Genomic DNA, 27310 nt, shown 5'->3' with positions numbered 1-27310 from the left:
AAAATCTCCATAAGTGCAGCCCATTGAGGAAGGCCGAGGTAATCTCCTATTCACGAACCCACCCACTCAATCAAGAAACATTTTATTAAGTGCTAACTACATATCAGATCAACTTACATTTTGTTAGGCCACTTTTACTGTTTTCAGCTTGCATTGTGCTTGGCTATAAATGGCTTCTCTCCTTTTCGAAGTGTGAGATTTATATTTTGGAAACGGTGGCTTATTCATGAGGGGCTCTGGAGTGCAACAGATCAGAGCTACAGTTCTAGATACACACAGTTTGGGTTTGAACTCCAGCCCGATAGTTGGGCATATCCCTTAACTTTTTTATTCCCTTATTTTCTGTAAAATAAGAATAATGATAGTATTTACTTTGTGGAGTGGTTGGGAAGATTAGGTTAATCAATGCACATAAGCTCATAGATGCCTGGTGTAAAATAAATATTAATAGCAGCTATACTTACTCAGCACTATATTATTATACCACATGGTGCTTAGTACAGTTTTTTATTGTTTTGTTTTTCTAGTGGGACCACAAATGTAAAAGACTGAATTAACCATATTCCTGAGTTTATGACACCTAATCATCATTGATCCTTGCCACCGCCACTTTTTGTTTTGTATATTTATTTTTTTTATTCCCATAGCTCGTTTCCCTTCCTCCCTCTATCAACTATTTCTTTTAAGATTTTATTTATTTATTTGAGAAAGAGGGAAGAGAGAGGGGGCACGAGCGTGGTTGGGGTACAGAGGGAGAGGGAGAAGCACACTCCCTGCTGAGCAGGGAGCCCAACGAGGTGGCAGGACCCCAGGATCAGGACCTGAGCCAAAGGCAGACGCTTAACTGACTGAGCCACCCAGGCTCTCCTCTATTAACTATTTTAATTTTTCTTTTTACGTTTGTTCTTGAAAGTGGATATTTTTCTTATTTTTTTCCTTTACATAAATGTAAATTGCATGTTTTGTTTTAAAGTTCATCTTTTTTATAGTTTTTTTCCCCCCAACTCAAGGCTGTTTTTAAAATCATTAATGTTACTGTGTATGTCTAGTCTTCTGCTTCTAACTCCTACGTAATTCTCAGTTTGTGTGTCTCCCAGTCTGTCCATTCACTACTGCAGAGATAGGCACCTAGATTGCTCCCAGCTCTTTGCCACCACATGTAGTGTAGGCCTTCCGTAGACATCTCTCTTCTGGACCTGCATGGACATCTTCTTTGACATGTATGCTCAGGAATAGAATTTCTGGCTCATGGGGTATATGCATACTTAATTCAACTGAGTGTTCTGTCAAATTACTCTCCAGAATAGCTGCCTACGTTACATTCCCATGGTTTTTGGTTCACGAGCACTAGGCTTGTTTTGCTTAGAGACCCCTTTGGAGTAAGATGTTTGCTGTCAAATATATGGAGAAATATTATACAGTAGAAGAATTAGTCTTCCATAATTCATCAAATCCAAGGCAGTTTGATTGTGAAGTGGACCATTACTTGTATCATTGAGATTAAAAACTGCCAGGTTAAGGGGCGCCTGGGTGGCACAGCGGTTAAGCGTCTGCCTTCGGCTCAGGGCGTGATCCCGGTGTTACGGGATCGAGCCCCACATCAGGCTTCTCCACTATGAGCCTGCTTCTTCCTCTCCCACTCCCCCTGCTTGTGTTCCCTCTCTCGCTGGCTGTCTCTATCTCTGTTGAATGAATAAATAAAATCTTTAAAAAAAAAAAACTGCCAAGTTAAGCTGTTATGTGCTATAGATTGTAAGACGCATTCCAATTTCAGAGATGTAGAATGTGAAAAAGTGAGAGTCTGGGATCAATGAAAGAACAGAATTTTTAGACATTCTCCAGAGCTTACCAGTACATTGAGCATTGGGGGTACAAAGATGAAAATATTATTTTCTAGCATTATTTTTTTATTAGCTTCAGAGGGGGAGTTTAGTGATTGATCAGTCTTGTATCAGTGCTCATTACATCAAGTGCCAAGTGATTGATCAGTCTTATATCAGTGCTCATTACATCAAGTGCCCTCCTTAATGCCCATCATCCAATTACCCCATCCCCCCACCCACTGCCCCTCCAGCAGCCCTCAGTTTGTTTCCTGTAGTTAAGAGTCTCTTATGGTTTGCTTCACTCTCTATTTCAGTTTTATTTTATTTTTCCCTCCCTTCCCCTATAATCCCGTTTTGTTTCTTAAATTCCACATATGAGCGAAATCATATGGCAATTGTCTTTCTATGATTAACTTATTTTGCTTAGCATAATACTCTCTAGTTCCATCCATGTCATTGCAAATGGCAAGATTTCATTTTTTGATGGCTGAGTAATATTCCATTGTATATATATTCTACATCTGGCATTATTAAAAATAAATTTCCTTCACTAGACTATAGATAATAAAAGTCACAGGAAAAGTGGGTTTTTGCTGACTGTAAACCTGTTCTTGCTATTAACATTTAAATGACCTGATTTAAGTTGCTGAGCTTCCTGTCATTGGAAGCATTCAAGTAGTCCTGAATGGTCAAGTGTCATAATATATTATAGGTATTTTTGCTGTGGAAAGAGGTTGAACCAGCCGTGCAGTGTTCTGGGGATGAAGTTCAGCTGCTAGTACCAGAGGCTTAGAACATGTGGCTGCCGGTAACACAGAAGGATTTTGTCTCTCTGGTTTAACAGGAATCTAAAAGTAGGTCATTTAGATTTGGGGTGGTTACTCCTTGATATTGTTAGGAACCCAGGCTCCTTTTAACCTTCTGCACAGCTGTTTTAAGCATGTGCTTTTATCTCAAAGTCACAGATGGCTGATCTACCTCCAGTATTGTATCCATGTCACAGGCAGAGATGAGGAGGAATATGGGGCACATGCCAAAGGACTCATTCCCTTTTATTTATTTTTATTTTTTTAAAGATTTTATTTAATTTTTTATGTATCTGAAGGAGAGAGTGCATGCTACCAGGGGGAGGGCCAGAGGGGGAAGGAGAGGGAGAGAGAATCTGAAACAGACTACTGGCTAAGCGCAGAGCTCCACGCCAGGGTAGATCTCACTATCGTGAGATCAGGACCTGAGCAGAAACCAAGAGTCAGACGCTTAACCAGCTGAGCCACCCAGAAGCCCCAGGACTCATTCCCTTTTAAAGAGCTTTCCCAGAAGCTCAAGCCAGTGACCTCAATAAACTAGAACTATATAGCATGACCACCCTAGCTGCAAGGAGTGGGAAGCTGGGAAATGTAAATATTTAACTGGATACATTATTGTCACTAATAAAAATCAGAGTTACGTTAGAAAGAAGAGAAGACTTGGTGTTGGGAGACAAGTAGCAGGTTTTTTTCTACTCATCACAGTCTTTTTAAGTTAGGAAGTCTGTGAATCTATGTAATCTAACTTCTTTTGTCTTTTCCACACCAGTATGGTGGCAATACAATTTTTATGGTTGTCACAGTTTATTACTAATGTTACAGCTTTTTACTATGAAGGTCTTGATTCACGTTGACTTGATTTCTCCATATCCAAAAACAAGAACACATTTTTCCAAGGGAGCTCAAAAGCATTGAGTCCCACTTCCCTCTTGCTCACTGAGAGAACTTAAAACGGTAACAGCTTAGGCCAAACGTCCTGATTCTAGAGAATCGTTAGCTTTCCATTTTTATCCCTGCCCATCGTTGCCTAAATCTCCTTCCTTAATTTACTTCTTCATTCCTTTCCTCTTCAGTCTTCATGCCTGTCAGTTTTTGAGTGCCAGAAAGTCTTTTTATCTTTCACTTGAGGTCTATGGGTTCCTTATTACTTGGGCAATAAATGAAGGGGTGCATCTTCCCAGCTTGATTATCTCCGAGTTAAGGAACCAAAGTTAGAAGTCAGTTAAAATTGTGAAAGTCGTAACCCTGGAAAGAGTAGAAGTTTCTGTCCTTGTGGTAACAGTATTCTTAATTTGCAAAGTAATGATTATGAGGAATGTGGTTGTCTTTTGTTGATTTAAGACATTTATTGAGTCATGTTGCTGGGAATATAACTGAATATGGCAGGGTCCCTTTTTTATGTAGATCACATTCAAGTGAGACAAATGATCAAAAAACAACTGGGAGATCTTCAAGGTCATGTGACACGGCATCACTTAGCAATGGGAGTTTTTTACTTTAGATAAGGAGTCAGCAAATTTTTTCTGTAAAGACCCAGACAGTAAATATTTTATGCTTTGCAGGCCATATGTGGTCTGTCACATATTCTTTGTTGGTTTTTTTAACCCTTTACAAGTGCAAAATCTGTTAGCTCATGGGCTGTTCAGAAACAGGACATGGGCTTGATTTGGCCCGTTGCCATTGTTTATTAACCCTTGCTTTAGATTGTGTCATCAGAGAAGCCACTGGCAGATTTTAGGCAATTAGAGTTACACATCCTGATTTTTGTATTTAAAATGGCACTGAAGTAATAGACCGAGGACAGATAAGGTAGAAGCAGAAGACAGTTAATTGGGTTATTGCCTTATGTAAGACTTAAGTTTTTGGCTGCTTCTACTGGAGCCATTTATTGAGAAATGGAAGACTGGGAGAAGACTGATCTGGGAGGTAAGATATAAGGTCTGTTTGGACATGTTAAACTTTACATTCCTGTTAGACCCCAAAGCAGAATTGTCAGTTAGAGTTTAGGGGCCAGTCCATGGCTGTGTGTGTGTGTGTGTGTGTGTGTGTGTGTGTGTGTGTCGTGTGTGTATAATATACATCAGAATATACATGGCACCTAAAGCTATGGGATTAGATGGCAGTACCTGGTGAGAGCAGAGGGCCCCAAACCACGTGAAGTGGAGTCCAACATTTAGAAATAGGGTAGAGGAAGAGAATCTAGCAAAGGAGCCTGAGGAGCCCACAGGTGGCCCATGGATTAGGAGGAAAACCAATGAGGAAAAACATGGAATCCAAAATAGGATGGAGTCATCTGCTGTGTCAAATCATGCTGTCAAGTAAGATAAATACGCTGAAATTACCAGTGGACTGAATATTAAAAGAGGTGATCCAGAATACTTGCACTGGAATATTATGGAACAAATATAGAAGTTTTGACGTAATGGTGAGCAGAGAAATGGTACATTAGCAAAGGGAGTGGTGTGATCAAGAGAGTATTGTTTGTTGTTCTTTTTAGTGGATGATAGAAGTAGTTTGCTTAATGATAGAGATGATGCAGTAGAGATGGGGAATGTGTTGATGCAAGAGGAATCCACTTGAATGTATTAAAGATTGGCTGTTAAATTGATCTATTTTAAAAGACGAATAAGAATTACCTGGGTTGAAAGGAAAAAAAGAGAAACGAATTTTTTAATTAGACTAAGAGCAAAAGCCAAGTCCATAGAGGCTTAGAGAGACGACAGCATATTTGAAGAATGGCAAGCACTTAAGGATACAGAGTGTCCTTTCGCTAGTGACCAGAGAAGGACGGAGCTGGCAAGGGCCAGATCAAGAAGTACTGGGACATCATGCCATGAAGTTTGAAGAAAGCAGTGAAGGTCCTCTGAAGGACTTAAAACTGGGGAAATAAATTTTTGATAATATTTTTTAAAAGGAAGATAAATTTGGCGGTTGACAAAACTGGACCCAAGGAAGCACTCCCAGTGAGAGGTGATAGGGGTCTAACTGAAGCCTTGTCAGTGGACATCAAAGAGGATGGAGCAGTTTTGACAGCTGTTTATGAAGTGAACTTAACAAGAAGAACAGCAACAAAATGGTGTCTGATCCGAATAAGCTGTGAGGGAGAGGTAGACATCAGCTGTGGCTTAGGTGTTTTTTGCGTTGGAGACTAGGGAGATGCAAAGAACGGACGCCCTGAGGGCTAGTTTTCTTTTGGACATTTGTGACATCACTCACGAAGTATTTATTTGGAGATACATCGATCAAGAGGGCACATGCAGAGTCTAGCAAGGAAATAATTACCTGGGCGAGGCACCAAAATAAAATCCCAGTTGTTCACGGCCTTCTCAGTGACAGTGGGTTAAGGGGGAAAAGTAGTCTTAATGACAGCCTGGCGAAAAACCCATGTATGTGGCAGCAGTTTCAAGCATTTGTAGAAACAGACTGCAATTTGTTAATATAACCATTGCAGAGGAACCCCTATCCCTTTTTTAGCCTGTTTCTTTTAAGTGCTTTTTTTTTTAACATTTTGTATTTTTCAGACATTTTGTAGTGGTAAATTTGAAAGTTGACCATATAACTTACCTCTTTCTCTTTATTAAGATTGAAGAATTGGAGGAGAAACTTAATGATGCTCTTCACCAGAAGCAGCTACTGACATTGAGATTAGACAATCAATTGACTTTTCAACAAAAGGATGCCAGGTAAGAAAGTTTTTAAAAAAACAGTCATACCTATTTAGCCATTAAAAGTAATTTCATTACCTGTTTATGCATGCAGTTGTAAGCTAAAATAGAGCAATTTTAAGTCAGCGATGGTAATAATTTTTACATCCAAACCAACAAAAAAAGTAGGTTACTTGATACAATACACAAAATAAAAAAATGTCAAAATCAGCATTCATTCAACAAACATTGCTGGTGTAAGTGATCCGTAAATGACAATGGAAATTCTCTAAACTCACCACCACTTAACCTATTGTCTGGATTAACCTTTCTTCATTTGATTTGTAAAAAAAAACTAATTCTCATGGCCCATCTAACTCTGCAGATTTAAACTATCTTCTATTTTGCCTGCATTCTTTCTCCCAGCTCAGTTGTGTACTTAGAAAGAGTCCATTGTGTTTACTCTCAAATATACCTATGACAGTTGTCCTTACTATACTTACATAATTAAAAATTATTTAAACAATGAAATATGAGTGGAAAAAAGATGTGCTGCTTCTATGAAAACTATAACGAATTCTTGGAAACAATTTAATGAAAGTGAGTGGTTAGAAAAAAAACCGTCATCAAATTAAGTGAAAGCAAGACAGATTTAAAAGTTGGGAGCAAAAATCAAGTCCATAAAAAACATCCTCTCAGATTTCTTCCCAAGTGTCTTTTAAGGTGAAGAAACTGAACTTGGCAATCATGAATAATGATTCACACAAAAATAAAGCATACCTTTGTATTTAAAAAATCTGAACCCTATGTAGAAAATTTGGCAAGTGACTGCTTCTTTCCATAGTTAATTAGAAGTAAAGTGCTCATCTTTTCTCTTTGTCAGATTTTACTATTTAATTGATACTTAAAAAAATTATCTGACCAGTTACCAAGCACTATAACATTAGATCATTGGTTCTGAAACTTTAGTATGTATCAGAACCATCTGGAGGTCTTGTTAAAAAGGATTGTTGGGTCCCACCCTCTGATATTCTGATTTGGGGTGAGCGCTGAGAATCTGTATTCCTACCAAGTTCTCAGGTGATGCTTATGCCTCTGGTCTAGGGACAGTACTTTTGAACCACTGCATTCAGTGGTTGGGCTGCTTCTACTCCAATTCTTGGAGGCATTTTCAGATTAAATGATGCTAAGAGGGCAGTTGATAGGCCATTGCAATAATGCTCTTGGTAGTAAAAAGTGATTGTTGGATTTTGAATATATTTTGAAGGTTGAGCTGATGTCCTAATGAGTTGCATGTGGGGTTCAAGAGGAAAAAAGGAATCAAGGATGGTGGCAAATTTTTGGTTCGAGTAAATGAAAGGGTGGAGTTGCTGTCAACTAAGATAGGGAAAGCACAGTGGAAGAGGTTTGTGAGTAAAGAGCTAGAGTTCAGTTTGGGACATGTTCAGTTAGAGTTGTCTTATTAGAAATCCATGTGTAGGTATTGGAAGAGTTTGGTCTAGAGATATAAATCTGAGAGTCATTAGGATATAGACAGTACATATTTAAGTCCTAAGACTGGATGAATTCCCCAAGGTAGTAAATACAGAGAGAGAAGTGGACCAAGTACTCCTAACATTAAGACAAACCAGAAAAGGAGACTGAGAAAACACCACTGGAAAGATGGGAGAAAAATGTCAAGAGCAGAGTGACTTGGAAGCCAGGTGAAGAAAGTGTGTTAAAGGAAGGAGAGATCAGTTGTGTCAAGTAATGATTGGGTCACAGATGAAAAGAACTGAGAATTGATCATTAGCAATCTAGATGTCATTGGCAACCTTAAGATTTCAGTAGGAAGGATAAAAACCTAATTCGCATGGGTTTAAGAGAAAGGACATCAGATGGTGAGTATAGAAAATTTTTAAATTTTGCTCTATGGAGGAGCAAACAAAGGGGACAGTGAAATAGGGTCACTGTTTTTTTTTTTTTTAAGATAGGAGAAGTAACAGCATGTTTGTATGTTGATGGGTGTGATACAGAAGGAAGGGGAAAGAATCAGTTGTCCCTTCCTACTCAAAAATCTTCGAATAGAAAACTAATGCTCCATGTATTTTTTGAGAATGATTATGTACAGATTACTCCTTTCATCACCTCATTGGTTGAATGAATACTTTACAGTGGTCGAGCGTTGCCATCTTCAAGCAATTCTTCCTTAAAGATAGATAGAAATGAAAATTATTTTGATGAGTAGGGTCCAAAACAAATGTATAAAACTTATATCTTAAGCAGAGGAAATGTATAATTTTATAATTTGAGTTTTAAAAATTATTCTTTAAGATATCAGTTTTCTATTTAACAATTTATGTGGCTGCACATTTAGTAATGAGTATAGAATTGTCATTTTGTGTTTAACTGCTTAAATAAGCATTTAACTGGAGCCAAAAACACTAGAGAGCTTCTCATTTCCTGTTTTTATGTTACTATAAAAGGTAACTGTGAGAAAATTAAATCTCAAAGATTTTTTTAAGCTTGCCATAAATTCTTTCCTAATGTAGAAAATACCAAGAACTAATGAAACAAGAAATGGAAACTATTTTATTGAGACAGAAACAACTAGAAGAGACAAATACTCAGCTGAGAGAGAAGGCAGGAGATATTCGTCGAAACCTGCGTGACTTTGAGTTGACAGAAGAACAGTATATGAAACTAAAAGGTTTTCCTGAAGATCAGCTTTCCATTCCTGAATATGTATCTGTAAGTGTGTTGCATCATTTAAAAAAAAAAACTGCATATATTTTCAGATTAGATTTTGTTAATCATGTAATAGCCATAACCTTCCAAGTACCCAATTAATAAATTATTTTATCATTTTATGGCCCTCATCTGGAAATGGTGAATGGTGTTCAAATCACCAAATTTTAAAGGGTCTTGACCATTGATCTCCAAAGTTGAGCAAAAAATAGGGCTATGAAGTTAATGGTTACATAGTCCGTAGAAATGAATCATTTTATCATAAACTGGTGATTTACAATGTTTTCGAAATGAAAAATTACAGAGATAACAGATAAGTGGTTGCCAGGGGGTAGGGATGGTAGAGGAGAAAGGAGTTGGTGTGATCGTAAAGGGGTAAGATGAAGGAGATCTTTGTGGTCTAGTTCAGGATCTGTTGCGGTGTTGGTTATACAAATCTACACACAGGATTCATCTATGGCCTTAGTCTCAAATTTTTTGATGTCAGCATCCCTTTACGTTTGGAAAATTACTGAGGACCCCAAGGCGCTTTTGTTTATATGGGCTAGATCTATTAGTATTTGCCATATTGGTAAATTAACACTGAGACATTTTTAAAACGCAGGAATACATAAGCACATATTTCATTAGCCTTGAAGGCGATGATCTCATCACACATCAGGTAGCCACTGGCAAACACCACTGAACAGACGTAAGAGAATGAGAGTAAAACAGGCAAAAAAATCTTAGTATTATTAGGAAAATAGTTTTATCTTAGGAATTTCCTGAAAGGGTCTCAGAGTGACAGGGTGGTTACCAGGGGTTCCCAAACCACACTTTCAGAACTGCTGGTTTGTGATGTATAGATGTCATTTCGCCCTTAGAGGCTTGAACTTTTTCATATGTAAAAGGATTGATAATAGTAATAGTGCCTTTCTATTGAGGTAATCTTGAAAATTAACTGAATATGTATGTGAAATGCTTAGCATAGTGCGTAGAACATAGTAAACATATAGTAAATATATCTGTTATTTTTGCAGGAGTGGTGGTTGCTACTCTTGGTTTTCATTTGCGTAAGGTTTCTGGATTACTGATCTCTTATAAAACAAAGTGTTTCTTTTTGCCTATTTTTTTATTTAAATAGCTCAAATATATTTTTTCTGTCTGAAGTGTACTGTCCAAGACTAATCAAATCTCTCATGTGCTGTCATGGTGACTTTATCCATAGTAGGTATCAAGTATCCCACAAGTGGCAGTTATACATATTTTTGTTCTCTGGTTTGTTAATGTTCTTTGTTATCTTGTTTTCACAGACGGTACTATCCACACTAGTTAGTCATACACAAATTCACTGTGTTGAGGACTAGCCTCGTACCAGACGTGGTACTCTCTCAATTCAGCAACATATTAAGGAATTGCAGATTACATGCCCATATAATAAATAGGCGTAATTACCCTCTCCTGATTTGTTCATGGCTTCTTAATTTTATAGGAATTTGTCAGATGGAACACTTTACTAGATTAGGGCAGACAGATTCCTCTGAGAGAATTATGAGTAAGAAGAGAGGTCTGAACTGAGTGGAAGTAGTGATATGAAAGATCCCTCCTGATTCATCCTGATTTTCCCTGACTCGGCAGTGGTACCAGTAGAGCTTCACCAAGAGCTTAGGGTGTAGGCTTATCACGTGTTCAGGCAAAAGAGATAGAGCAATGTATAAACCAGGCAAAAATTCCTGCCTTCATGAGCTTACATTCGGGTGGAGCAACACAGACAGTAATTTAAAAGTAATATGCAGAATGTTTGTCATAAATGCTGTGGAGAAAAGAGCAGGAGTGAGACTAGGAACTGCCCTCAAGTGGGGGTGCTATTTTAAATCAGATGAGAGGAATTAGGGCTTTACCGATAGGGTGACATTGATCAGAGACCTGAAGGGAGTGAAAGCATGAGCTGTGAGTGGGAAGAATTCTTCTGTCAGAGGAAAAAGGAGCAAAACTCAAGCACTTAATGTGCTCAGGAAATTACAAGCAGATGGGGTGGAATGAGCAGTAGTGGGAAATGGGGAGTAAGTAGTAAATGGAGTATAGATAGAGGGGAAGAAAGAGACTGTGTCAGGCTGGAGAATTATCGATAATCTGGGCCTTGAGGAAACTTAATTGAACATTAAGCCTTAATAAAGTGTTAGTGGTCAGGGTCAGTTAATAACTGTACAAGCAAAATTTGACTATACAGGCGTATAATGCAAAACAACGCTTTCCTTTTCTTACCTTCATATTTTTATTACTCATAATTGAGGGTACTATAAATTAGTAAATTTTAATTGTAACTTGTATTCTAAAACTGCTTTTTAATTTGATTTTTGCTTTTAAAGATTCGGTTCTATGAACTAGTGAATCCATTAAGAAAGGAAATCTGTGAACTGCAAGTGAAAAAGAATGACCTATCAGAAGAACTAAGTGAAAACAAAGCCCAGCTGAAACAACTGACAGAGGTTTGTATGATTCTGATCGCTGGTGGGAAGAAGCTCCGTGTTTTTTTCTGGGGGGTTCCTCAAGATTTGTGAGCAGGAATATAAAAGTCAATGATAGAAAAATGGGACTGGGGGATGCTGACTACACAATTATTCAGGCAGTGCGAGGGTTAAATTGGAAATAGTCATCTTAAAGATCGACAGGGTGAGGCTGTGATATTGGCCTGTTATCCATGGTTGAACATTTTGTTGTAACTCATTCTTGGTTCTTCATTACAGAGTAGCCTTGTTTGGGATAGGAAAGGGAGCTGCCATCCATTTATCATTTTGCCTCTTCATGAAGTACATTAGTTCTCCTCATGTTTGTTTGGGGCACGAGCGCGGATGTAAGCATCAGCCCCAGTGATGAGCTTGTTGCTGTGCCACGTGCTGGCAGCACTAAACTCAAAAGAGGGAGTGTCTGGCCTTCTAGAGTTCAAACTCTTAACAGATTAGACTCAGAATCTTAGATGATGTCTTGACATTCTCATTTTTCTGTATGATATTGAATAACTCATTTAACATCTCCTGCTCTGTCAAATGGAGGAAATAATCCCGTTTGTCCATTCATTTCATTGAATTGCTTGTGTTTCTGTTTCAAAGTAAAAATGTCATTTTTAGCAAAGTTGCATATAAATATTTTTATGTCCTATTTCAAGGGCAGCTTTTACCAAAGATCTACTATCCAGAAATAAATAATTATAATTTAATTTACATTTCAGTGCCCTAATTTGCTGCTCTGTTAGTGCTGGACAAAATCTATTTGGGTCATTAATACAGAACCAATATTACAGGTAAATAAGGGCTCATCTTCCTTCCTCTCCTCATAGGAGTGATGAAGTCAGCAGGAGTGATGCCAGAGAGGCAGATGAATCCTACTACAAGGTTCTGTTGTGGGTTTTTGTTTCTTCTGCTAACCTGCCACATTGTGCAGGTAAAGTGTTTTGCATATTTTAGAAAGGTAGCTTTTAATTTTTATAAAATTTGCAAAAAAAATAAAGGACAAAGTTAGAAAGCCTCAGCATGGCTAGTAGCTAATTTTGTAGCGTTGGCCAAATCATTTAATCTCTTTCTGCAAAATGCCCAGGATGGTAGTAGTCGTGGCAGCACAGGGTTCATTGGGTTAATTGGGGACGAGGCGATTAAATGAGTTTTCAGACATGGTTCTGTAGCACCTCATAGTACCTCAGCTTCCCTCAAGGACATCTTATTTTTTAGGAGGGCTGGAAAAGTTTTCTAACCTTGTTTATATCAAACTCTCTCTTTTTTAATGACTTTAACAGTTCGGGACTCTAAGACTGGTTTTCTTGAACAAAAGATTCCTTGGGCCAAAGAGAAAATAACTTTTGCAACTCTAGAATTATCATTAGTATGTGATACGGTTTTACTGTGCGGTAAAGCAAATCTCTCCACTCTCAAGGGTCAGTAATGGCATTGTATCCCAGATTCTTGTTTTTTGTTTCAACCTTGCTTATAACACTTTTAGTATTTTATTGATAGGAAAACATAGATAATTAATACTGGTTTGACTCATTGGGTTCCTGAGTGTTTTTAATGAACTAATAACTCTTGAACAAAGAAACAGTTTTGTTTGTAAACCTGTTTTAGGATTCTTCAGAGAAATAGAACCAATAGGATATCTGGAGAGAGAGAGAGAGAGAGAGAGAGAGCTTGATTGAGATTTGTTTTAAGGAATTGGCTCACATGATTGTAGAGGCTTGATGAGTCCAAAATCTGATGGGGTAGGCTGGCAGGCTGGAGATTCAGGGGAGAGTGGCCATTGAAGTACAAAGACAGTCTGCTGACAGAATTCTTCTTGCTCAGAGGAGGACAGTCTTTGGTCTGTTATGGCTTTCAGCTGATTAGATGTGACCCTCACATTATTGAGGGTAATTGGCTTTACTCAAAGACTACTGATTTAATGTTACTTGTTTTTTCATTTGTTTCAAGTTTTTATTTCTGGTTAGTTAACATGTACTGTAATACTGGTTTCAGGAGTAGAATTTAGTGATTCATCACTTACGTATGACACCCAGTGCTCATCACAGATTCCCTCCTTAATGCCCATTCCCCACCCATCTCCCCTCCAGCAGCCCTCAGTTTATTTTCTATCATTAATAATTGTGTCTTATGGTTTGCCCCTCCCCCCCTTTTTTGTATTAAATGTTAATCTCCGGAGTGCCTGTGTGGCTCAGTTAGTTAAGCATCTGCCTTCCATTCTTGTCATGATTCCAGGGTGCTGGAATTGAGGGCCATGTTGGGCTCCCTCCTCAGTGGGGAGTCTGCTTCTCCCTCTCCCTCTGCCCCTCCCCACTGATTGTGCTCTCTCTCTCTCTCTTTCAAATAAATAAATTTAAAAAAATTCCCAAAACTTTTTAAAAAATGTTAATCTCGTCTAAAAAATACCTTTACAGAGAAAGATCTAAAATAATGTTTGACCAAAATAAAAATAAAATAGTATTTGACCAAATATTTGAGTATTGTGGCCTAGCCAATTGACACATGAAGTTAATCAGCACAGGGGCACCTGGGTGGCTGGCTCAGTTTTGGTTAAGCATCTGACACTTGATTTTGGTTCAGGTCATGATCTCAGGGTCGTGAGATTGAGGCCCACCTTGGGCTCCGTGCTCAGCAGAGAATCTGCTGCTCTCCCTTCCCCTCTCCATCTGTCCCTCCCCCAGCTCACCTGCATGTGTGCACTCTCTCTCTGTCTCTCTCTCTCAAATAAATAAATCTTGAGAAAAAAAGAAATTAACCATCACAGAATCCTTCCATGTGCAAGTTTGTTTCTTAAAGGTTTATCACCTGTCAGCTGAAAATATAATTCTCTGACTTAAACCTTTTCATAAATTTAATAATAATATAAACAGAGAATTGAATAATAATCAGGAAAAAAGAAATTAAGCAGTGTGTTATCTGCTTAATAAAAGGTCATAGAAATTCAGAGAATATGATTTAGACAGAATAGAATTACTTTTATATTAAAGTCACCCATAAAGTTTGATTCCTCTGGTCTGTCAAGGGCTAATACAGGTCAACTTGCCCAACACTAGGAGAAATCAACTGAATATTTTTAAGTTAAAAGACTTTCTTATAAGGATATAGTGAACAATAAATATATTTAATATTAAAAGAAATTTTGCTTAACTGTGTACTGTGAGGATTTTTGTGTGGGGGGATTTATTTTTTGAAATGGTTTGTTATTTACTACTCTAGTATTTGGAAAATTCACAGATACTAGTTCAAGTTTTATCTCTGCATCTTGGCAATGGCATAATGATATTGGATAAAAAACTTTACTCTCTCTGCCCCTAGGCTTACAACTTCTCCATCTACAAAATAGGTTGAGAATATATAACACCTTCCTTCCATACGGTCATTATTATGAGAATGAAATTCATTCAGTAAATATTTGTTGTACATCTGTTATATGGCAGCCATTGTTCTAGGTGCTTGGGATACTACAGCAAACAAAACAATGATCTCTGGCCTCATGGAGTTTATATTTTTAAAAGAGTACAAGGAGAGGCACTTGGGTAGCTCAGTCATTTAGGTGTCCGACTCTGGATTTTGGCTCAGGCCATGATCACAGGGTCCTGGGATTGAGCCCTGAGTTGGGCTCCACACTCAGCGGAGAGTCTGCTTGAGGATTCCCTCTCCCTCTGTCCCTCCCCCACACTCGTGCACACACACTCTTTCTCTCTCTCTAGAACAAATAAATCTTAAAAAAAAAAGTACGGGGAAACAAATAGTAAACATTACAAATAAGCAAATCATAGAGGAAGAAGGTGATAACTGTGAAGGATAAAAGAAAAAGTATCAGTGCCGTATGGAGAGCAGGGAAGAAATCATATTCAGAATTGTATAGGATTAGCCAGTAGGCCTCACTGAGGAGGTTAGAGGTTTACAAAGATTTGGAGGTTAGGGAGACAACAAAGTTCTCAAGGAAGAACTTCCAGGCAGAGGGAACAGTCAATGCAAAGGCAAGAGGGTGTCTTGATGTTTGTGAAGCAATGAGAAAGCCGGTATGACCGGAATGATTGAAGGGAGAGAATAGTTAGGTAAGATCAGAAAGGTAATAGGTTTGTTGAAGTCACCGTAAGGACTTTGATTTTAATCCTAAGTGAAGGAAGTATTGTAAGATTTTGGGAAGAGATGTGACATGATCTGATGTATTGTAAAAGGATTATTCTGGCTGGTACATAATAGACCCTCAAAGAGTGTTAAAGAACTTTGTTAATGTCCCAGAAAGTGTTTTTGTTTTTGTTTTTTTGGTTTTGGTTTTTTTTTTTTTTTTTGCTGGAATAAGTTATAGAGCTATAAGGATGGAAGCAGAGGAACTTGTTATGAGACTGTTGTAGTAATCTAGATGAGAGGTGATATTGCTTCAGATCAGGGTGATGGCAGTGTAAGTGCTATGAACTGGTTGGATCCTGGATATGTTTTAAAAGTAGAGCCATTAGGATTTCCTGGTGAATTAGATGGAGAAAATGAAAGAAAAATAGGAGTCAAACCCCAGGGTTTGTTTTGTTTTTAAGGTGAGAGAAATCACAACTAATATACATAAAATTACATTATAAACCACAGAAATTTTTTCATTGTCAAGAACAGTAGAGAGACATTCATCTAATTGCTAACCAGCAGTGTAAACTGTGCTGTTGGCTACCAGGGTATACTTGTTCAAGGCTTACCACATCAGTGTGATCCATATGATAAAAAGAGTCACCTGTGTTTGGGGCATAGCCAGTAATATAGGCTTCTGTAATTACATATTTGAGGGAAAGTATTAGAACACAGAGGTGTTTGTTGACTTAATTACTCCCGGTGAGTTTTAAAGAACTTTATCTTCATATCGCACATAATGGCTTTTAAAATAATAATAATTTAATCAGTAAGTGAGATCATTTATCTCTTGATGGCTTGAGTTTAATTTTATATGATCTTTTCACTAAAAGGCAGGACTCAGTTTAAAAAACAACAGAAGAATGTGATGTAACCACATATAAGAAGGTATAGAACATTATGATCATCAAAGGAAGGTTTATAAAAAGGAAGTTGATCGAAAAAATTATTGAATGAGAAGGTGGGTTGAAGAGGTAATAGAGGTTGCCAGGTTACTAGAGTTCACTTGTTATCAGTGAGAGTCATTGTCTCTAGGACTTTTTTAAGTATTCACGTGCACCTAGTATATTTAAAGCACTAAATGAAATTGTTTTTCAGTGTAGATTTCTGTTTTTGGTTCTGTTACTTGAAATGTTCTCATTTTGGTGCTTTTTACCCAGTGGCATTTCATATTTCTTTCTTCATTGTGTGTGGTACATGTAGAGTATTTATTGTTGATGACCAGAGGCAGGCAGTGAGAAACTCAAAAAATAGAGTAGCGATTTTTTTTTTTAACTTTCCTAATGGCATCATTAATTTAGGTCTCAATCCAAAAATCTAAATATTCTTTTGGACTATTGTGAGAAAAAACTTGGATTCCTTCCTGAGGGGAATAAATATTTTGTTTTTTAGTGGACACGTTGAAAATTTATCCAGTGAAAGATAGTGTCCATTGATTCTAAGCTCTCCTAAATTTGACAAAAGAAAGGAAGTGTTACTTCATTCAATAAGCAGTAAGATACAATGCCACAGTAAGCCTTGGGACAAGGTCATGGTGTTAACGACTGCAATCACTATGAAGTGCCTGGTTTTCAGTAAGTCATGATTCAGGTCTTTTATACTATTTGAATGATATGTTCATATAGTAATTCAGCAAACATCTTAGTCTTTATATATTACATATATATTTAGGATTGGATATTTTAAGGGAGGTAACATGGGTCTTATACACAATGCTATGTAATTTTAAAGAGGAATAAAATGTAACTTTGAAAAAAAACCTTTCTAGGTGGTATTCACCCAAGAATTTTAAAGGACCTCAAGGATGCATTTCACAGTGCAGCAAATGTGTAATCTTACTATCCAAATAGAGAAGTTAGAGTAGGTTTAATTGCTTGAGAGATGGTAAATAGTCTCCTTGTCCTTAGAAACTAAGGATCTCGATAACTACAAACTGATCAACCGCACTTCTGTTCTTACGGAGCTTGTAGAATGCATGACGATTAGGATACTGAATACTTATGCAAGTGTAAGCCTATAGGAGAAGGTCAAAACAAAAATTTTATAAATGAATATAAGCAAGCAAACTATTACAGTATTTCACTTGAGTGATAACTGTACATGTGTATAAAGAGGAATTGGGAATGGAATATGTAGACTTCCAGAAAGCCACTCACAGACTTCTAAATTTTAGTTTTAAAAATTTTGACAGACTTCTTAAGAATTATTATCATGAGCTCTTGGAGAATTGCTTTCTCTTCAGTGTTTGAAAGATGAAAGCCAGAAAGTAGGAATAAAAGAAACTTTTTGAAAATGAAAATAGAAGTATTGTCCAGAGATAACTATTGAGTCCAATCTTATTCAATACTTAACATTTCAAGATTTTATTTATATAATTATTTTAGAGAGAGAGAGTGCTCATGCAAGGGGGGGAGGCAGAGAGGGAGGGAGAAGGAAGGGAAAAGAATCCCAAGCAAACTCCCTCACTGAGCACAGAGCCTGGCGTGGGGTTCAGTCTCATGACCCTGAGATCATGACCTGAACCAAAACTCAGAGTTGAATGGTTAACCAACTCTGCCACCCAAGTGCCTCTCAGTACTTAACCTTTTAAAACATCATATTAGCGTAGGTGGTTCAGTCTCTTGAGTTTCAGACTCTTGATTTCGGCTCAGGTCATGATCTCAGGGTTATGGGGTCAGGCACCACCTTGGGCTCCGCACTCAGCACAGAGTTTGTTTGAAATTCTCTCTCTCTAAAATAAATAAATAAATAAAATCTTAAAAACAAACAAACAAACAAAAAAAAACCCTTACTCCTTAAACAAAGAAAAGAAAAAACGTGTTATATTAGAAAGGACGCCCAGAGGAGAATCTCAAGTTTGAAGACAGTGAAATTTTTCTTAGTAAAACTATTAAGACAAATCGGAGGATGATCTCAGAAGATAAGAGGACTGATTATAACCTATGTGTTTCCTTTTTTATAACCTCTTAGCTTATATTCCCAAAATTAGCACATTCAAAATTCGTTACCAGCCCTAGAGAATATAATGTATTTCTATTTTATTATAAAACTTTTCAAGCATAGATAACTTCAGAGAATTTTACAGTGAACACCAGTGTATCCGTCATCTAATTTTGCCATTAACATTTTATTATACTTGTCCTAATCACATATCTATCCATCCAATCACCAGTTATGCTTAGTTTTATGAGAAATTGCCAAACCGTTTTTTCCATGTATCAATAGTTTGTTCCTTTTTGTTGCTGAGTAATATTCCACTGTATGGATATATTCATTAACCAGTTGATAGGCATTTGAGTTATTTCCACCTTGGAGACATTATAAATAAAGCTGCTACATACTTTGGATATGGGCTTTTGTGTGGGCATGTTTCCTTTTCTCTTTGGTAAATGTTTAAAAGTGGAATTTTTCAAGGTGCCTGGGTGGCTCAGGCATTTAAGTGTCAGACTCTTGATTTCGGCTCAGGTCGTGATTTCAGGGTCATGAGATTGAGCCCCTAGTTGGGCTCTGGGGGGAGTCCGCTTGGGATTCTCTCTCCCTCTACCCCTCCCCCCAACTTCTATGTGCACATGTGCTCTCTTTCTCAAATAAATTAATTTTAAAAAGTAAAAGTGGAATTTTTCACTTCTAGATTTCCTTTCAGTTTATTGCAGTTTTTATTTCTCTGCTATTTGTGTATTCATTGTGAGCTTATTTTTCTTTACACCGTTGAGAATAGTTAAATCACTGCTTTAAAGCCTTGTTGCTAATTCCAAAATCTGGGTCACCTCATAGTTGACCTCTGTTAGTTGTCTTTTAAAAATGGGTCACGTTTTCCTGTTTTTTTTCAGAAGTCAAGTAATTTTAAGTTGTTTATTTAAAACATTGAGTAAACTTAGATCATAACATTGTGACTGTTATGTTGCAGAGACTAGTTTTATGTTCCTCTAGACAGTGCCATTGTTTTTGCTTTAGCAGGAAATTAACTTGATTGTACTCAAAGTGCATATTCTGTCTCTTGGCCAGCATCGCAAATTTCAGTTCAGTTTTTTGGCATTAGTATATGGCTTCTTGGGGCTCTCCTACACATATGTTGTTTAGAGGTCAGCCAGAGATTTGGCAGAGATTATCCATAGAATTCAAGGTTCCCTTCTTTGGTCGTCTGGAATTCTCTTCTTTCATTAGAACATCTGAGTTGGCCCAAACTCTGTCTTCTGGTTCTTCAAGCTAAAAAGACGAAGGATTTTCTGTTGCACCTTTTTACATCCAACTTGGCACAGAGTAGGCCTACCCTCAAGCTAAAAGGCATAAAAAAAAAAAATCAGATAAGATCGGGAGACTCATCCAGTGCTGCTCCCTTCTTCCTTGTGCAGCAGATGGACTCCCCTCCAGAATCTGCCTGACTTGGGTCACTTTCATGCACCTTCAAGTAGTTGTTTTATATTTTGTCCAGAATTTACAGTTGTTTTTCAGTAGAATTGGACAGATGGGAACTTACAGAGCCATTACCAGAAGCAGAGCCACCTTACAATTTTATTTTAAGCATAAGTGAAGAAAGAGAAAACCTAGTCTATGCATATAGAATATTTGACTTTGAGATCCCCTTACTTCTTTTAAAAAGGGTCTTAGCTCCATGGGAGACTCTTTTTTTCCAACTTATTTGGCTTCGTGCTGACATGGATGGTGACATGTCAGGCATTATTAAAATATTAAGAAAAATATTAGAAGCAAAATAAAACATATTACTGGACCTTGGACAAAATGTACAGTTGTTTTTTAAGATTTTATTTATTCATTTGAGAGAGAGAGAGACAGAGCACAAGCAGGGGAAGAGGCAGAGGGAGAGGGAGAAGCAGACTCTCAGCTGAGCTGGGACCCTGACATGGGGCTCAATCCCAGGACCTGGAGATCATGACCCGAGCCAAAGGCAGACACTCAACCATCTGAGCCACCCAGGAGCCCCAAAATGTGCAGTTTTGAACACTGTAACTTTGGTTGTTTGTACTTCTTACTTAGTAATAATTATTGAATTCCTGATGAAGCCATAGCGTTTGGAGCTTAGAAACTAAAATCGGGTAATCAGGGAGCTGAGTTTACGCTCTGAAGATATATAAAAACTAGGATGTGTCGAATAAACACCAACAGCTAGGAAAAGATGTGATTGAAGTTTATAAAATTACAATACAGATGAAGATCGAGTTGGCAAGAGTATAAATTCGAGACAAATACAAGAAAGTACTATGTCATCGAACAAGTAGTGAACTAATAGAAACTTAAAAAAGGAAATGGCAGCCAACAAATATAGATGTTCCAAAAATGACAGCAATAATGACAATTCCATTGTGGTTTACTAAGAGATACTAAGATATTTGTTAGTTATGTCTCGGAGTTTGAGACTGACAGCTCAGAAGACATTTTCTACTTGAGTAATAAGACTTTCCTAGATTGAGTTAGTATTTTCCAAAAGGATCTTAATTTTTTTTTTCACCACTTGGTGGCAGCATATATCCATCTAGTTCTTTAACCAGTTTTGGTCTACTCAGAAAATCTTGTCCTTTTTGACCTAAAGGCCAAAGTGTTAACGTTGTTACCTTATTTTCATTTATATTCCTTACTTCATATCCACTGCCTAAAACCAATCAAATACTATTTTTCCTAATAAGATTCAGTTTTATAACTGGAAGAAAGAATTATAAAAAACTTCTCTGGCATAACCTGTATTCTTCAGGTCAAGGGTATCTCAATTATTACACTGATTTCATAATTATACCTAACAAAAATATTCAGAGATGTTAAAGCCCCATAAGGATGCATTTAACTCTGTTTTTATTTACATAATCTGATTCATGGCAGATACGATGTGAAAACTATTTTAGAAATTTAGTAGAAAGTGATTTTTGATCTTTAAAAAAGAAGTCTCTTCTGATGTGCCAGTTTTAGTGGATTTCTGAGATCTTTTTTCATAATTTTTTCCCACATCTACAGCTAAATTTGGAAACAATATCTAGATACTAACATTGGAAAATAGGCCTTATCTTCTCCGAGTTTAGAGTTTGTTTATGTGTCAATAATTAGTCCAATTTTAGCATATTTTGAACTATATTATGAGCATAAGCTTATGTATAGTACTTAGTGTTTTCATATGTACTGTCCTTTTATATTCTACTTATGAAATCTCTTTATAGCAGGTCAGAATTTTGGTCTAATGTATGTAGCTAAACTGCATGCAGCTTTTTGCTATTGTAGAATTATATCAGTATGTTTCTTTCATTTCAAAAGAAAAACAATGTTAACAGTACTATGTAGGGCATTGATGAGTTTGCCCTTAATGAAGCTATAAAGTTTCATGAGGAAATGGTGAAATCTTTTTTTCTTATGAGAACTTTGGTAACTAGGAAGCAAGAAGAGTGTTTTGTTTAAGATAACTTCCTTGTTCAGAAACATAGTTACTTTTGTTGAGAAAAATTCTGCAAGATTACCTTGAGGCTCATCTTAGGTATTCATATGTGAGTAATATGGTTGATTTTAACTGTATGAAAATGAGGTATGACACATATTTATTATTCAGGTTTTTATATGTCAGGGATATAAACTGTTTTCTGAAGTTTCTTTTTTATCCTACCTGGTGAGTTTTAAATTCATCTTTTAGGTACATGTTTATGATTATATTCATCAGCTATAATTATCCTAGAATATCTAACAAATTCATTAGTAAACAATAATAATTTTGTCTCTTTATATTAAATTTAAAGTAAATAAGCACTTCTTAAAATGTAGATTTATGGATAACCTCCATAGGTTCTTTTGGTCCAAGACAGAACTAAGAATCTCAATTTTAATAAATGGCCTAGGATTCTAGTGTGGCAGCTTCATGTGTTTGAGATACAGTTCTGAACCCAGTGGTCAGGATGGTATATCATCATATTATTCATGAGAGATATCCGGATATAGTCACCAACTTCTACATATCAAACAACAGTAATTGTAAAAAATTTTTAGAAGAACAAGAACTTAATGAAATTGTAATGATGCTGGAAGAGTTTATAATCTAATTCCTTCAGAACTGAGTGGATTTAATAGATTAAGTAAGTAAGGACTAGAATTAATTCAGTGAATAATTTTGATTTAGTCGCCATATGCAAAGTTTAACGTTCTTTAACCAGAGAATATTTTTATATGTCAATGGGAGGTTTCCAAAACAATCATGTCTAAACTTGACCACATAGTAAAATAGTAATTTTTTTGTCTTTGGGGGGGGGGCACGCAGGGGGCGTGGGGCTGGCAGAGGGAGAGGGAGAGAGAGAGGCTCTTAAGCAGGCTCCATGCTCAGTGCAGAGCCTGATGTGGGGCTTGATCTCATGACCTGAGAGCTTGAGATCATGACCTGAGCAGAAATCAAGAGTCAGATGCTTAACCGACTGAGCCACCCAGATGCCCCATAATAAATTTTTAAGTACAGATTTTATAGTTAATTTTTATTATAATTTAGTAAAACTAGAGATGATTAAAAGGTGAGGGAAATAAACTTACTTACTGAAAAATTAATAAATATATCTTTTAGATAAAAGAGAAAATAAAAATAAACAGGAAAGCAATAAAAATGAGAATATTTTGTATCAAAATCCTTGAGACATTTGGATCTATGCCAGAGGAAAGTCTATAGCCTTAAAATGCCTTTACTAAAGAGAAAGATGAAAAATAAAAACATGCAGTAGTTATTTTAAGAAAGCAGGAAAAGAAACAATAAGGAGTATGGAATTATTGTTAAGGAAATATAACTCTGTCGTAACAAGCTTGAAAACTGAAAGAAAAGTGAAATGTCCCAACAAAGTATAGATGACTAAAATTGGCAGAAGTGGAGAGCTTGAATAGAATAATAACCATAGGGTATTATAAAGTGAATAAAGATGTACTACTGATGAAGTTATTAGGTTCACAGATAGATTACCCAGATGGGTTCATAGCTGATTTCCACAAGGAGAGCTGATTACAGTTAATTAAACTACACCAAGCTGTTGAAAAAGATGGAAAGTTGTGAGAAAGATAGTGGAAAAGCAAAGCCAAACAAATCTATAAGTCAGTTTTTATTTATTACTACACATGCAAAAATTCTAACTAAAATGTTCAAAAATGAATTGTAGCATTATAGTGAAAGAATAATACTTTATGATTAAAGTATATTCTAGAATAGAAAGGATAATCCAGTATATCAGCAAGTTGAAGGAGAGAAACTGTATGATTGTATCAGTAGATAGTAAAAGATGATAAAATAAAATTTGGCAACTCTTCTTATTAAAGACATTTAAATAATTACAAACAAAATGTTAACCAATAAAATTTATCCTAAATGGGAAAACGATAAGACCTTTTTCTGTTAAAATAAGAAACCAGACATAGACTGGGTTGCTCATTATTCACTAACATGGTCTTGGAGGGTCTTAGCAGATACACTAAGAAGAAAGAAAGTGTCCATACAAAAATTTGAAAGATTTTTAAATTTTTTCTGTTATGTTTGAAAAACAGCTAAAATTAATGCAGAAATTTGATATTATGACTAAATACAAGATAAATACATAATCAGTAGCACTTCTCTAGGGTTAGAGAAGTAACTGCTCGCTAATTGCTATAGAGGGACATGGGAGAAAAGTATTTTATTCATAAGGAAGGTAATGGACTTCTGTGAAGAAAACTAAAAAATCTTAGTGTTGAACTTGGAAGCACCATATTTTAGGAGGGAGACAAAAAAACTAACAATTTTCTGTATATTAATGTATTAATCAAATGCAGTTATATTTTAGATCCCATTACTTTTCTGGTTTTTGTTATTTATTTTTTGGTGAAGAGAAGTTTCATACAAGGATTGGGATTGGATGAATTATTGTAGTCTGTATGAAAAAATAAATGTCTCAGAATTGCCAAGGGAAATGTGGAGTTAAAAAAAAAAAGATGTGAGGTGGGGAAAGTTGAGGTACTGGTCCAACCAAAATCCCACTATATACTTCAAAATTAATATATCAACTAAATGTGTTATTGGCATAGAAACAAACATCAATATAACAGAATGTAGAACTAGATCTAATTATATACCACAATAGTAGTAGTTCAATTCAGTTGAAAAAGAAGAGTTATTTAGTGTAGGAGTCCTAGCACACCTGGATATTCCTCTAAAGAAAAAAAGTTTGTCCTCACATTTTATACCGTACATAAATACCAATTGCATTGGATTAAAATTTTTAGAGGAAAATCTAGACCATTGCTTGAACAGTAAAACATTCTTAGGGTCAACATACCTCTAGGTGGTACGGGAAAAAAATTATTTTCACTTCTAAATACAATTTAGCACTTTCTTCAGTAACAGATGTAGGCAAACACCACAGTAAAACTGCCATTTCCTGTGACTGTCTTGTCAACATTAGAGTTGCGCTCACCACTTCTTCAACCTTACTGTAGTTATTAGGCCCCTCACTGAGCTTATCTTGCATTAGTAAAGAAGGACATACATAAGTCTTTAAGATATTTTGGTAGTTTTATTTCAGTATAATTTGTTTCTTTCATAATTCTGTATATTTAATTTTTTGCTTTTAGAAATATTAGTCTCAGAAAGGGTTCACAGGCATCACCAGATTGCCAGTGGGGTCCATGGCACAAAAAAGTTTTAATAATCCCTAATTTACATGATGATTAACAGTGCTTCTCAAACTTTAATGTGAATACAAATGACCTGGGGATCTTGTTAAAGTGAAATGACACAGTAGTTCTGGTATAAGCCCTAAGACTGTTCACGGTTAGCTCATTCCCAGATGTTGCTAGTGCCCCTTGGCCTGTGCCGGTTCATGGACTGAACTGTGAGTAGCTAAGCTCTGGAAGTGACTTGTCCAGTATAGTAGTCACAGTCACATGTGGCTATTTCAATTTAAGTTAATGAAAATTCAGTTCCTTTTCAACAGTTACAGGTGATTAGTGACTACCATATTGGACAGTAGAGACATAGAACATTTTCATCATTGCAGAGAAGCTCTATTGAATAGGACAGAGCTGTCCTAGAGGTTGGGATAATCTCAGCCAAGATAGGGAAATAAAAAGCTTTAAAAGAAAAAGACAAAAAAAAGTCACAGGCAAAGTTCAATATATGAAGTATGCATTTGGGGGAAAAACTGGAGTGCAGATGATCAGAAGTTAATACGAGCACTATTTGAAGCTCTTACAAGTTAACAGGAAAAAGACAACCCCAAACAAACATGGGCAAGGACTATAAATAGGCATTTCACAAAAAATATAAATCCAAATAGCCAGATGCTCAAACCAGCTAGCATTTGGGGAAATACAGTTAAAGTACAGTGAGAGCTCAGGTTGACAAAAATGGAAAAGATTTAATAAGAGATTTTCTAAGGAAAAAGATACACATTGCTGGTAGATAAATGAACTGCTGCAGCCTTTCGGAAAGAAATCTAGTAGGGCGCCTTGGTGTCTCAGTTAAGTGTCTGACTTCACTGGGCTCAGATCATGATCTCAGGGTCCTACGATTGAGCCCGAGTCAAGCTCTGTACTCAGGAGGGAGTCTGCTTCTCCCTCTCCCTCTCCCTCTGCCCCTCCCTTCTGCTTGTGCTCTCTCAATATAAATAAATAAAATTAAAAAAAAAAAGAAAGAAATCTAGCAGCATCATTTAAAATGGAAAGTAAGCATCCTTCAACACAGCAGCCTCAGTACTGAGACTCTGTCCTGTCGAGTAAAATACTTGTACATACGGATATTTGTACAAGGTTTACAGCAGCACTGTTTCTGGTAACAGGCTCTGAAAGGGGAAAGGATGGACTGGAAACAAAGTAAATTCCTTTCAGTACAACAGGAGGGAAATAGTTGCATAAACCATGGTACAAGCTACACCATGGAATATTTTGCAGGCATTTATAGAATGAATTGGAGAGTGTCAGTTAATTTAGGATTTCCACAAGGTAAATTGCTAAATGAGTAAAACTAGATACAAAAATATTCAACACGACTTTCTTTTTGAGAGAGAGAGAGAGAGTGTGTGTGTATATGTGTGTGTGCGTGGGCGCATGTGTGCACATGCATGTGGTGGGAGAGGGGCAGATGGGAAGGAGAGGGAGAGAATCTCAAGAAGACTCTGAGCTGAGCACAGAGCCTGACATGGGGCTCGATCTCATTCCTGAGATCATTATCTGAGCAGAAACCAAAAGTCAGTTGCTTAACTGAGCCACCCTGGCGCCCTGAGTCTTTTTTCTTTTTTGATCAGGAAAAAGAATGATCAACAGCCCCTTCTTCCGTTTGTGTGTGTACATGAGTATATCAATTCATATGGAGAAGAATAAAGATATGTATTACTTAATATGAGTTACATGGGATGTTTCAAAGAGGGAGGAAAGAGATCAAAAATTGTAAAAAATCCTGCTCTTAAACCTGTGTATGGTAATTCCAGTATGTATTTATATACAGACATACACATATGTATCTTTTATTTATATGCAGTTGTGCTTATGTGTGTTTAAAGCATAAAAATATTTTAAATACTATCAAATTAGAATAATTTACCAGTAAAACAAAATGACATTCTTTTCCCATTAAGTCACTTGTTGTTCACCACACTTCCTCATTTGCTTGGAGAGTTGAAACAGTTGTTTGAACCTGACTATAAATTGGGTGAATCAACTTTAATCTTTTATCCTTCTTCCACATTTGTTCATACTTTTAATGCCTATCTAAA

At 36.6% G+C, this 27310-nt stretch overlaps 1 protein-coding gene across 3 annotated transcripts in view; it reads left to right on the top strand.

The window, feature by feature from the left end:
* PIBF1 (progesterone immunomodulatory binding factor 1) overlaps positions 1-27310 on the top strand; it is a 198328-nt gene that overhangs the window by 3486 nt on the left and 167532 nt on the right. For all 3 annotated transcript variants that reach the window (XR_008957897.1, XR_008957898.1, XM_026493397.4), the window contains exons 3-5: positions 6212-6312; positions 8805-9003; positions 11349-11468. Coding sequence is in view for 1 of the 3 variants with exons in the window: in XM_026493397.4 (XP_026349182.2) it covers positions 6212-6312; positions 8805-9003; positions 11349-11468 (420 nt within the window). In the remaining 2 variants the exon portion in view is untranslated. The remainder of the gene's footprint in view (positions 1-6211; positions 6313-8804; positions 9004-11348; positions 11469-27310) is intronic.

This window comes from Ursus arctos, unplaced genomic scaffold (genome assembly GCF_023065955.2).
Source record: "Ursus arctos isolate Adak ecotype North America unplaced genomic scaffold, UrsArc2.0 scaffold_10, whole genome shotgun sequence".
Lineage (NCBI taxonomy): Eukaryota > Metazoa > Chordata > Mammalia > Carnivora > Ursidae > Ursus > Ursus arctos.
This window is presented reverse-complemented; position numbering and strand designations above follow the sequence as displayed.